General features: G+C 54.1%; 1 protein-coding gene across 2 annotated transcripts; it reads right to left on the reverse strand.

Moving 5' to 3' along the window:
- Positions 1-2: 2 nt before the first annotated feature.
- MCRS1 (microspherule protein 1) lies at positions 3-10127 on the reverse strand. Of its 2 annotated transcripts, XM_082637001.1 has the most exons (15): positions 10021-10108; positions 8724-8843; positions 8077-8215; positions 7575-7713; positions 6803-6961; positions 6543-6652; positions 5502-5610; positions 5089-5227; positions 2116-2191; positions 1727-1755; positions 1516-1608; positions 1232-1314; positions 934-1021; positions 558-685; positions 3-435 (listed from the first exon to the last, which is right to left on the reverse strand). In XM_082637001.1, the coding sequence occupies exons 2-15, from the start codon at positions 8731-8733 to the stop codon at positions 349-351; spliced, it is 1389 nt and encodes a 462-aa protein (XP_082493127.1). In that variant the 5' UTR covers positions 8734-8843; positions 10021-10108; the 3' UTR covers positions 3-348. The 2 variants fall into 2 exon arrangements, with proteins under 2 accessions (XP_082493127.1, XP_082493126.1); XM_082637000.1 differs by lacking the exon at positions 8724-8843 and having other exon boundaries at positions 10021-10127.
- Between the last annotated feature and the right edge of the window lie 3135 nt (positions 10128-13262).

The following is a 13262-nucleotide window of genomic DNA, read 5'->3' on the forward strand; positions in this document are numbered from 1 at the left end:
ACTTTGGAACTCAGTGCTTTGTATTTACAAAAGAAAATAAAGGAAAAGTCTGAAGCTAATCAGCTGGAGACACGGAGCAAGGGTGGGAATCTGGGGGAAAGGGTAGGGGCCTCTGCAGAGAGAGAAGGGGAGGGGCTCTGGCACTAAGGCAGCCTGAGGGTCCCAGCCTCTAGGGGCTTCCCCAGGGCCAGCCCCGCCCTCCCACAGAGGCTCAGATCAAGGGGCCAGGAGCTGAGTCTCCCGCAGCCCCCTCTGGTTTTTCCAGGAGCCTGAGTTGCCAGCTCCAGGGGTCTGGGAGGGCAGGGGAAACTGAGGCCGGAGAGAGCCCATGGGTCCTGCCACCACTTCTCACTGTGGTGTGATCTTGGCAGCCTCGGCCCGAATAAGGGCAATGAGGTCCTGGTTGATGAGGAAGACGAATCGCAGGCTGGCAATCTGCGGGCGGGAGAAAAGGGTGGCTAAGGACGGAGGTGAGACTGGGGGCCGGGGCCAGGCCCACACGCTGCCTCACCACACCATGGGGCTCATCCTGGCCTTTCCACCTCCCCCCAGCTCACCTCCACCACGGAGTTGTTGCTAAGGCGCCATTTGGAGCCACACAGCACAGGTCGTCCATCGATGTAGATGGGCCGCCGGCCCTCATTGGCAATGAAGAAATCACCGTTGTTCTTCAGCTTGATGACACCTATGGGAATAGAGAGAAAGGGGGTATGATGGGATGGGGGGAAGGCCAGAAGAGGGCCTGAAACCCCCATGTTCCCTCTGCTTCCTGAGGCCGCTACAAGGCACCCAGGACTCCCAAGTTAGAGATCCTAAAATGCCAGCTCCTCAGCCCCACCCAGTCCCTGAGGTTCCCATGGAGACCAAGCCCTAGGGCTGGAGGGCAGCGAGAGGCTGGGAGCACCATCCTCACACACTGCTTCCTGCTGGTACCTTGCTTCCGGGAGATCTTCCAGGCCGGACCCTCCAGAGACAGGTCCACGTCGATCTGGTTATCCTTGGTGGCTCTCCCGAGGGTGATCTGGGGAAATGGGGCAGGTGAGGGCTGGAACCTGAGGAATGGGGAGGAGTCCACACAGGCCCAGGAAAGATGAGCAATCAGGGACCAGACACAGAAAGGGCAGTGAGGGGAAGATCGACGGAGGAGGGGGACCTAGGAAAGGGGAGGTAGGGGTGGGGATGGGGATGAGGACAGGGAGGGCTGGGCTGGCCTCCTCAAGAGAGGGCTCACCTCTCTTGAGCGCATCAGGTACCGCACCATGCGGCCCCGCAGCACTGCCAGGGTCTGGTTGTCAAAGTCCGGAGAGCTCATGCCTGGGGGAGAGCAGCTCATGTCAGAGAAGAGCCCACTCTTTAGAGCCACAGCATGGAAGGCAGGAGCCAGGGCAAGATCCACTGAGGGAAAGGAGCTAGAGGTCTGGGAAATGAGGGTGAACCCAGCCAAGCAACCACGGGGGCTCAGGGAGGGGCGAAGGGATTTGGAGCACGACCCTGCTGGTCCCCTGGCCTCCTCACCTGTGATGCTATCTACTAGCACCTGCCACTTATGCAGTTCCTGTTCCAGCTGCCGAATCTCTCGTTTCTGGCGCCGGTCAGCCACTGTCAGCTCTGGGGTGAGGTGGGGTGGTAACGAAGGACACTCTGAGGTCACCAGCACCTTGTACTGTTTCTCTCTCTTCCAGCAGGAGCTCCCACCCCCTCACTATCCCCACGAGGGCACACTCACCATGTTCTAGGACTTCATCTCGCATGTCCCTGGGGGGTGAGAAGAGAAGGATGAATCAGGCTCCAATTTGAGCTCACCTGCCATCACCATTAGGTGCTACTGGGCTCAGTAGGATCCCTCAGTCCCTCAGCCCAGTGACCCCGTGGGCTGCTCCTCTGGCCTTAGCCTAGCTTCCCTCCCTAGGGTGGGGGTAAGATACAACGGGGCGGGGGGGGCGGCTGGGAAGGGCTCTTAGCAGGGAGACCAACAGCTACAACTGGAGCTCCAGGCCGAGTCTGGGCTGGGCTCCGTTCCCTGCAGCAGGAGAGGCAGGGCCGGGCAGCACAGGGAGCTCTGTCCTGGGGAGACACTCAGCTCTCTGTGCCCTGCCTGTGGCCCCAGCCACTCACTTGAGCTTACTGTCATCAATCAAGTCCTCTGCGTCGGAGAAATTCAGCACTTGGTCCCCCTTGGGCAGCGGCTGCACTGAACGAAGGACAGAGGGAGGGTCAGCGCCAATGCTCCTACTCAACCACAAGCTGCTGAGCAGACAAATGAACTAAGAGGACAAACTGTAAAGACAGCCCATGGAGACGGTCTCGTGCTGAAATCAACAAAAGTTAACCTGATACAGGTAACAGCATGCATGCAGATCAGACTGCACGCTACTTTGGCACAAAGCATTCCTGGGATTCGCTGGTGAACAGAGGTGGTTCTAGAAAGGGAAGGGAATTAAAATTGACCTTTGGGGCTTCCCTGGTGGCGCAGTAGTTAAGAATCCACCAGCCAACGCAGGGGACACGGGTTCGAATCCGGATCCGGGAAGATCCCACATGCTGCGGAGCAACTAAGCCTGTGTGCCACAACTACTGAGCCTGCGCTCTACAGCCTGCGCTCCACAACTACTGAAGCCCGCGTGCTACAACTACTGAAGCCCGCACGCCTAGAGCCCACGCTCTGCAAACGAGAAGCCACTGCAATGAGAAGCCCGTGCACTTCAATGAAGAGTAGCCCCCGCTAGCCGCAACTAGAGAAAGCCCGTGCGCAGCAACAAAGACCCAATGCAGCCAAAAATAAATAAAAATAACATAAATTAAAAAAAAGAAAGTTGACCTTTGCACGGTCTTTTCAGTGTGCAAAGAGCTCTCACTTACAAAGCCTTGAACTACATAGGGAAGGCATTACTATTAGCTGCACATTACAGATGAGAAAACAGATAGAGGAAGGGTTAAGCTATGTGACTAGTTCAGGACACAGCCAGGAATCAAGGCCCGCTCTCCTGATTCCAAATCCAAACTGCCTCTTCTACCACATCACATGCTCCCAAACATTTTCTGCCACATTCGGCAAGGGGCTGAGAGGCACATGCCTGTCAAGTCTCACTCAGGATGTGTCAGAAGGGAGCCTTAAGCCAGTGTTTTCAAATTGTGGGTCATGACACGTTAACAGTTCATGAAATTCACTTTTTTCAAAAAAAAAAAAAAAAAGAAAGAAATGGAATGCAATAGTATCAGAATCCATCAGATGTACAGGATAAATATTGTTTCATGAAAGTTTTTCAGTTCTTTTCTGGTCAAAATGTAAAAGCGATTGGGGTCCCCAAATCTGAGAACTCCTGCCTTAGTGTCAGTTGTTCCCAGGACTGCAGCATCTGCTCAGCAGCAGCTCCGACTAGCTAGTGAGACTGCTGGTTGAGGAGTCTGACAACCCCTGAGGTGTCATCACTGCCAGGGAAGCAAGGGGGGCTGCATAGGAGCCACAAATGCTCCACCACCACCGCCCTCCACCTTAGTTCAGACTGTGGGGAGACGGGGTTGGGGTAGTCACCCTGCCAGAGCTGCCTGAATCCTACCAACCTAATATTCAGCTGACTTGATAGGTAAGCAGTGTATACTCCCTGTTCCTAGGGACTCCAAGCATGAAATAGCAAAGGAAAAATCAAATATCCACATAAGACAACCCTTGAAGGGAAAAATTATACCTTTATGTTAACAAATATACACAATAGGGGCTTCCCTGGTGGCGCAGTGGTTAAGAACCTGCCTGCCAATGCAGGGGACATGGGTTCGAGCCCTGGTCCAGGAAGATACCACATGCTGTGGAGCAATTAAGCCCGGGCGCCACAACTACTGAGCCTGCGTGTCACAACTACTGAAGCCCGTGCGCCTACAGCCCGTGCTCCACAACAAGATAAGCCACTGCAACAAGAAGCCCACGCACTGCAACGGAGAGTAGTCCCCGCTCGCCACAACTAGAGAAAACCCATGTGCAGCAATGAAGACCCAATGCAGCCAAAAATAAAATAAACTTGTTAAAAACAAACAAACAAAAAACCAAATATACACAAGGTAACTTTTAAAATAGTGACAAAGGAGCTAGCTACAGCAGCAAAAATAAACTTTATCCAGTGTCTGTTCTCTCTGCAGGAGGTCAGTGATAGCTGAGCCCGAGGAAGCAGCAGAGATCTGGAATAAAGAGGGCTGCCCACTGGGCACTAAATTCAGAGATCCTCAGGAAGGAAAGATGGGGCCTCCCGTGACCAGATTTCCTAAAATCCTCTGGTAGGAATCTTTTATTATCCAGAAGCTGCAGGGCCTAGCGAGTAAGGTGACAGGCAGAACTGAAGCTTCATTTTCAGAACAGTATGAACAACTACATAGTAGCCAACATGCAATAATCTTTAGGAAGTAAAAGTAAAGTGTGCTTGGACTGTGAAAGTCTGACCCTGAAACCCAAATCTAACTGAAGAGCTTCCTGTAGTTTAATCAGACCGCTTTCCTAGTATCTGTTATTAGGAGAGTGAGAGTTTTGCTGGTGAGGAAAGAGAGGAAGCGTTCTGGCCCTTGGGAAAGGAGAAAGACAGGTGGCCTGGGTTAAAGTCCCTGCAGGGATTTAGGAATGGCCTGAAGGCAGCCCCACAGCACAAATGCTTGGTGGGAGAGGCAGTGAGAAGGAGTGTGGAGAGAGGGAAGGGGCAGAGAGCCTTAGACAAAGTGGGTGGGAAAGGGGGACGGGTGAGCGGTGAAGGGACTTTCACACTTTACTCATGTTTGAATGTTACTTCTGAAGAATATACTATTATTTATGTAATGGTAAAACATGTCAAAAAAACGAAAAAAGTCAAGAAGTGGGAGACAACTCTGCCATTTAGTCTTTTTGTTCAGGATTCTAGGCAATTTTGGCTACCCTCACCATGATCCTAAGACCATTCCAGCCAATCTTCCTCCCTCTGGAAGGAAGTGGTTTTTGCTGCAAAGAGAGATGAACAAGACACCGGGGGCCACGGAGGGATTTGTTACAGGGCACCTGAGGGCAGCTGTGTCCAGCCCCCTTCACACTCACATACATGCACCCTCACTCTGCCAGCTCCTGGGCCCAGTTACCTGTCTGGTCCTCCAACAGGTAATACTGCTTCATGAGCTGCCAATGGGCCTGCAGAGCCTTGGCAGTACGGGCCAGGTAGAAGGCATCAGGGTGTCTGTGCAGCAGGTCCTGGAAGGTCTCCACGGTGGGCTGGCTGGTCTGGAGGGCAAGAAGCACACTCTGGGCATCTGGGTTTCCTTGCTCCTGTCTCTGCTGTACCATCCGTGCCCCCTGCCCCAGTCCCCAGCAGGAGCTGGAAAAAGTGGTAACTACTGCTGCCCAGGAAGCCAGGCTTGGCTCTCCCCGAGGACCCGGTCCACAAAGGCCCTGCAGGTGTATGTGCGTCTGCAAGCAGTGGAACCTCCCCGCAGTCAGTTTTCCAGGTTAGCCGGCTCCCGCCCTGCCCCTCAGCATTACCAGTCCTCAGCCTTACCGATCCTACTTTGCTCAGCAGCTGCTCTTCAGCCTTGCTAAACAGGGCCTTGCTCTGGATGGCGGCAATGGCCTCTGGGTGCAGCTGTCTCATGGCCTGGCAGGCCAGCCTGGGCAGGAGGGAGATAGAGGGCAGGGCAGGGTTGAAGGAAGGGTGTCAAGCAATCTGGGGTTCCTACTTCTCCAAAGCCTGCAGGCCTCTGAGATCCAGAACTCAAAGATCCAGGCCCTCAACAGGAAGAGCCCAAGGCTTAGCACAGGACCTGTGACCTCGTGCATCTGCCGAAAACATCAACAGGCAACTCAGAAAACTCAGCTTCCTGTGTTCAACCCCGTGAAGAGGCTCAAGGGCACAGCCGCCTACAGGCCAGTCCGGAGGGAGATCCTGAGACCAGCTGCTATTCCTGCCCCAAGAACTTTCTCCTTACTTGGCCAAAGCTGCCACCCACTAGCCACCTCCTCTTTCCCAAGCTGTGCCCTGCCCATTTCCTGGTATATCAGGGCTGTGGCTATAGCTTAAGTGGTGACAGGGGCTGTGGAGTAGAATATGGATGTTAAGCATTCGACCAAATTCTGATGATGTCAAACGAAGTGCCTGAGAAGGAAGAGTGTGTGTTGTGTATGTGCACAGGTGTATTTGGACTGTTGGAGCTGGAAGAGGCCCTGGTGTTCTTCTGTTCCAACTCCTTCTTCTGGAGGAAGAAACTGTGGGAGGTCAGTGTGGGAAGGCTGGGAGGTGACCGCCCCAAAGCACAATGCACACGGTGGTAGAACAGGGCTCCTGGCACTCATGTGGTGTTTTCTCTCATGCTACTTCCTTGGCTTCCAGGTCCTTGCTCCTGACATCCAGCCTGGATTAGCAGGGTTGGTAGCAGGAAGCAGCTTCCCCCTGAAGCCTGGCAGGTCTCCAGCATCATCTCAGAAGATACAAGGCCCCAAGGAGCCCTGCCTCCCAGGCCCCTCCCCTGTACAATTCTTTCTGTTCAGGAGCCAAATTCTGGTGTCCCCAGTACCGCGCCGCTGCTGGGGCCAGCCCACTCACTTGGAGATGACAGGATCGTAGAGCAGGGCGTACCAGCGCTCCTGGACTTCGCGCAGGGTGAAGCGGCAGCTGAACTTCACGCCCAGGTGGACAGATGTCAGGTCATTGGTCTGCAAGGCCCCAGAGTGCTTTGCTCCAGCCTCAGAGCTGGGAAAAACCCTCCCGTGCCACCTACAGGACACTGCCGGGCTAGATGGGGGGCTGGGAACTGGAGGCTGCGGGGAGAAGGCGAACACAAGCCCTACGGTGGGAAGCACTACCTGCAACACGGCATTGATGAGCAGGAGGTCATCCGCAGGCTTCCAGCGGCCCAGATCCTTGGTCACCTGGAGTGGCTGTTTGCTCTTCTTCACACGTTTGGTGAGTCCAGGGGCTGGGGCTGGGCTGGGTGGCACAGGGGTGCTGGGGGCCTTGGACACCTGGGCAGGGGGCAGGAGCAGAGTGAGCTCATCAGGGCAGCTAGGCCTTCAGGCCTAGAGCTTTGTACACTGTGTGGCAGCTCCAGCCCCACCCAACAACAAGCCACAGGCAGGGGGCTCAGCTTTCCAGTGCCCATCCCTTCCCCCTTCCCACCCCATCAAAGTAGTTCTACACAGTCCTTGACCATATGGGGTCTTCTTTTTGCTGGTGGCGCCCCCCAATGCCAGCATAGAGGGTGGGTGGGGAGGATACCAGGAAAACACTCTTGCTGGTACAGTGTCTGGGGCCAGAGCAATGCCACCTGGGGGTTATTTTTACAGCCAGCAATGCTCGGAACAGGCTGTCTGCTCCCAGAATAGATGCACGCTCTATGCCTCCCACACAGAATGTGATACAGGATGCACTGACAGGGTGGTGATGGGTGCAGCAAGAAAAGCGGAGTAGCGAGAGATGGGCTCCCAGGAGGGAGGCAACTGAGGTGGGCCGGGACAGCTTGATCCTCTCACAAGCCTCCTCTGCAGGGCTCTTGCCAGCTGACAAAGGTTGTGGGGAAACACAAAATCTGGCACTGGCCCCCACCCTTCTCCATTCCCCACGTCTCCCAATCCTCACCTTCTTCTTCTCACTGGAGGAGGGTTCACTCCCCGAACAGCGCCCTGGTTCCACCCCACTGGCCCCCTTTGCCCGGGTAGAGGACTTAGCCAGGCTGCTCTCCACCAGCTCATCGTCAAACTTCTTTCTCTTGATGAACCTGCGAAGAGTCCTACTCAGTGAACGCTCTGTGCCCCATCCCCAGTACCCACTCACACACACCCAGCCCCCACAGTAGAGCAGGTTCCCAGCAGGCAGGATGCTAACTGCTCTGGCTCAGTGGACGGGGCATGGAACTGCTATGCTCCACCCTTGACATGACAGTGTATTGCACCACAAAGATTTCCTGTCCAAGACCTAAGATCTCCCTCCCTCGCTCTCAGTCATTGGGAGGGACTTAGTAGGGACAGGAAAAGCACAAGGCTCTGCCAACAGTTGGGCTCCAGAGGGGCTCAGGGAGCCATTCCCAACAGGGGTGAAGGCATGCAGCAGTCTCAGTCTCTGGCCCTTCAAACCCTAGTACCTGGAGGAGCTTCTCCGTTTAGGGATGGTGCCCAAAGCCTGTGAGGAGGCCCGCTTCTGCCCTGCCAGTGACTCCTCATCCTCTGAGCGGCTGGCAGTGCCTGATGCCATCAGGGATGAATCTAGCAGCCCCTGAGAATCTAGAAAAAGAGAAGTGGTGAACCCAGGCCTCCTAAATGCCTAGCAGAGCCCTGAGCCTCTGCACATGGGACCCCTCCTCAGCCCCCCTCCCCCTACCAGCCCTCTTGGTCCCTCCCCTGCTTCCTTGACACTTGAAGGTTTAAGGTGGGAGTTCCTTGGCCATCCAGATCCCATCTGGGCCCAGACCTTCCACGCTGGGCAGTTCTCCCGGTGCCACGTGTCATGTCGTGCAGCACATGGTGCTCAGGTCAGACTGGTGATGCCGACACACCGGGCTCTGGGCATAACTGCTCCCTCTGCCATCAAAATGCAGCCATGCCAAAGAGCGTCAGCTCAACAGCAAGTCAGTCAACTGTGGCCTCTGCCGAGAGGTACGTGGGTGGTGCTGGCCCAGGGGGAGGTAGCAATGCCCAGCCAGGACCGAAAGACACACGTGCCAGGCACGGGGTGGAATCAGCAGATGCTTGGCGCCTGAGCGTTTGGGGAGCTGGCCCGGCCTCATACTACCTTTGTCCATCCTCTCACAGTCCCAAAGCCACTGGTTCCAAACCACAGGGCTAGAAGGAAGGGTCCCACAGGTTCATCCAAGGATTCTGACCAGGTGAGCTTAGAGGCTGAGAAGAGATTCTGCAAAGGAGAAATGAGGCTCCCTGAAGCTCAGGTTTCCAGCCTCACCTCCTTTATACTGGAACAGGTCCCCAGGATCCCATAAGCTAGGGAAAACACCAGGAGAAGATACACAATATATTCTGCCAATATGACCCTGTTAAATCTTTCGAAACCTAAGCCTTTCGAAGGTCACCGACATCTCTGAGACAGTGATAAAAGCTATGGACCCTAGAAAAATGTACACATTTTAGGAGGTTCACAAACCATTCTAATTCTACTCATAGCCCCTAGGTTAAGGGCCTTGACTATAAACTAGCAAGAAACAAGGGATTCTTGGCTCACTTTTTCTTTGTCTGCTGCCCATTCTGCTCCCCTCCCAGCCCAAAGCAAGGAAAAGGAAACGGAGATTGAACTCCCACCAGTCCATCTCACTTTTTTTCATTTGAAGCTCTGGCTGAAGATTTAGTGGGTGGTACCTCGTGGAAGCTAAAAAACTCGGCTTGGGAACTGAGTAAATATCAACCACCCTGGGGAGGTGGCCCTCGCCTAAGCCCGGAGAACTCAGGTAGTAGGGACTCTGCGGAGCGCGCCGCTTCGGAGAGTCCCGCCCCTTCTGACCAGGGCGTCTCTCCGCGCAGCGTTCCAGCCCTGCCCCCAGGTGCGCTCCTCGCGCCGTACCATTTGATACGGCTGGGAAACTTGCCACCTGGGGAGAGGGTGAAGGGCCCGATTCCGCGGGTAGACTGAGGCAGGGTCAGCGCCGCCTGCCTTCTCCGGCCCTCCACCCCTCGTTCTCCCCCCAAGGGCACACCCACAGTGGGGGATTAGTCCAGGTCTATTTCACGGGCTCGGGATAGGAGTGGTGACGAAGTCAGCCCTGCAACTCAAAAGCAAAGCACCGAGTGAACCCCGATGCCCTCGCAGCCTTGGTTTAAGCCCCACGGGCCGGTGGCAGGGGAAGGGAGTCAACTCCCAGACCAATTCTCACCCCACCTTCGGCATGCCACCTTTGCGCATGCGTAACTTCTAGGACCAGCTTCTGACCCGGTCCGGCCCACGCATGCGCAGATTTTCGGGGCGCTCCCGGGGCGGGGCCCCAAACCTGGCGGGGTGTCGTCCCCAGCAGCACTCTGGGGAACTCTATTTCATCCCCAACTCTGCTCCGAACACTCAGAGGCGAACCGCGAGGTCTCACCATTCCTAGGCTGCCAGCTCCAACAATTTCTCCGCGGCGACGGCAGCAGCCGCAGGGCCAAAGCCGGCTTCCGTGAGGCCCGTCTACTTCCGGGTCTACGAACCAAGGGCTTCGCAACCCCTTCCGGTTCGCCTCGGTAACGTGCGTAAGGGGGCGTGGCCGTGGTAGCGAAGGTGTCGCCGTTTTGTTAACAGCCAAAATTCAAGGCTTTCCCAATTGGGACAACATATAGGGAGGCATCAGGGATTATAGGATCCAGGTTGGAGGAAGTGATTAAAGGGAAAGGCGAGACTTGGGGCGGGATAGCCTGAGTAGCGAGATGAGGCAACGCTGGAAGGGGCTGGCCCGAGGGTGGGGCCGGGCGGCAGACTAGATTTCGGCTTCCGAATCTTGCAGCCTCCTGAGACATCTAGGACTCTTTGATAGTTTCTCAGGACCAGTTATGGATAGTTTGATTCCACCAAAGGTTTTAGAGAAACTACTCTGTGGCAGGCCCTGTGCTAGGCACAATGCGGGGAGATGATGTTGAGCTCCCTCCAGCCGGAGGAGGAGCAGGGAGGTTGATGTCTAAGGAACGGAGGGAGGGTTCTAGGCCGCGGTTCTAGAAGGTAGAGGCCCTGGGAGAAGGAGTGCCCTTCCCATCAGCCCGACCCCACCTGGATTGCTGGAGGCAGCTGTGGGCCCCGGGAGGTAAGACGACCAAAGGAAGCACCTTCAGAGGAGAGTGCCCTGGAGATGGGAGGACAAAACTACAGGAAAAGTTGGGAGTTTGGGGGTGTGAGAGCTGTCTCGAGAAACCAGAAAGACTGTCCTCTAAAAGAGGGTTTCTATTTGTTTTATGCTTCCTTGGAGGGGCACAAAAGGGTAATAGCCTTAGAGAAACATACTGCGGCTCAGAATAAGAAAGATACAATTCCAAAGCTGTCCAGCAGCTAGGGTGGTCCCCTCAGTGGAGGTGTCAAGCACACATCACCTGGACATTGCCAGGCGATTCAAGTGTCAGATGGGAGGGCCCTTCTGGCCCTGACAATGTATGATAGCCTTCTGCTTCAAGAGTCCCCTGTTCATTTGTGATCTTGCTTAAAGAGTATTAACCTATTTTATTTCCCCTGAAAGATTGTGTTTTCTGATACAAGGTGTGATGGACTATACTAGACATAGCATAGTAGCTATACTAGGTGAGAGTTATCAGGGAGGTCTCTAAGGAGGTGACAATTGAATTGAGATTTGACAGCTGATAAGGGACCAGTTAGGCAAAGAGCTGGGGTAAGATGACCTAGTCAGAGGGGACAGCATAACTCCAAAGCAGAAAAGAGCTTGGTGAGTTTGAGGAGGAGGAAGGAGTTTAGTGTGGCTGGAAAGGATGATCAAGAAAAAGAGGGAGGTAGATGAGAATAGAGAGGTCATCAGGGCAGATCACAGTAGGCCTTGTAGTTCATGGTATAGATTTTGATCTTTATTATTTTTATTTTTGCGGTACGCGGGCCTCTCACTGTTGTGGCCTCTCCCGTTGCGGAGCACAGGCTCCCGACGGACGCGCAGTCTCAGCGGCCATGGCTCACGGGCCCAGCTGTTCCGCGGCATGTGGGATCTTCCCGGACCAGGGCACGAACCCGCGTCCCCTGCATCGGCAGGCGGACTCTCAACCACTGCACCACCAGGGGAGCCCCCGATCTTTATTCTTTTTTTAAACAGATTTATTGATTGATTGATTGATTGCCATGCCGCACAGCATGCAGGATCTTAGTTCCCCCACCAGGGATCAAACCCATGCCCCCTGCAGTGGAAGCACAGAGTCTCAACCACTGGACCCCTAGGGAAGTCCCTTTGGCCCTTATTCTTAACGCATTAGAAAGCCCTTAAAGGATGACAAGCAAAAGCATCCATCCTGTGATATGATTTAATTTTTTAAATGATCCCTTTGTCTACTTGTGGAGAACGGATTGTAGGGGGGCAAAAGAGGAAGGAGAGAGATCAGATGAAGAGGCTATTGTAGCAATCCAAGTGAGAGGTAAACTCGGGTGGTTTAGCTGGGTTGTGGGGGCAGTGAAGACGGACAGAAATAGTGACTTTGATGTATATTTTGCAGGTAGAACCACAAGGACTTACTGATGGATTGAATATAGGATATGAGGGAAAAGGAAGAATCAAGGATAAGATCTAGATTTTTGGCCTGAGTACCTGGATGGATATGAGACAACCCCCCCACTTTAGAATATATCCAGAATCTGGTCATATCTCACCAGCTCCAACACTATTTCCTGATCCAAATACCCTGAATTCACCTTCTCTCACCTGGACTATTGCAAGACCTCCCTAACTAGTCTCCCAGCTTTCATCTTTTTTTTTTTTTTTTTTTTTTTTTGCGGTATGCGGGCCTCTCACTGTTGTGACCTCTCCCGTTGCGGAGCACAGGCTCCGGACACGCAGGCTCAGCGGCCATGGCTCACGGGCCCAGCCGCTCCGCGGCATGTGGGATCTTCCCGGACTGGGGCACGAACCCGTGTCCCCTGCATCAGCAGGTGGACTCTCAACCACTGCGCCACCAGGGAAGCCCCCAGCTTTCATCTTTACTGCCTCTCCTCCAATTTCTTCACAGCAGCTAAAAGAAATGGAAATCCACTCATGTCAAGCCTCTGTTCAAAATCCTCCATCATCCTTGGAGTAAAAGCTCATGAGGTCATGACCTCATCTCCTGCTTCTCTCACTTGGTCTTTTAAAAGTTTCAGTCCCCATCCCCTGCATTCTGTATCCCTTCCCTGCTTTGTTTTTTCATTAGCATTTATTTTCTCCTAATGTGTGATGTAATTTACTTATTTTTTTCCTGTTTATTATATGTCCCCCAGCAGTAGAATATAAGGTCTATGAGGGCAGGGGGGTTTGCCTGTTTTGTTCACTGCTATAGTAGGTACTTAATAAATATTTGTTGAGGGGCCTCCCTGGTGGCGCAGTGGTTGAGAGTCCGCCTGCCGATGCAGGGGATACGGGTTCGTGCCCCGGTCTGGGAGGATCCCATATGCCGCGGAGCGGCTGGGCCCGTGAGCCATGGCCGCTGGGCCTGCGCATCCGGAGCCTGTGCTCCGCGACGGGAGAGGCCACAACAGTGAGAGGCCCGCATACCGCAAAAAGAAAAAAAAAAAAAAAAAAGAAAAAGAAAAAAAAATAAATATTTGTTGAATAAGCATGTTAAAAAAACCTAGGGGAAAGGGGAAGTCTGTGGGAGGAGGAGGTTTGTATAGGCG

The sequence above is a fragment of the Mesoplodon mirus genome (genome assembly GCF_964341445.2).
Source record: "Mesoplodon mirus genome assembly, chromosome: 11".
In the NCBI taxonomy this organism is placed as follows: domain Eukaryota; kingdom Metazoa; phylum Chordata; class Mammalia; order Artiodactyla; family Ziphiidae; genus Mesoplodon; species Mesoplodon mirus.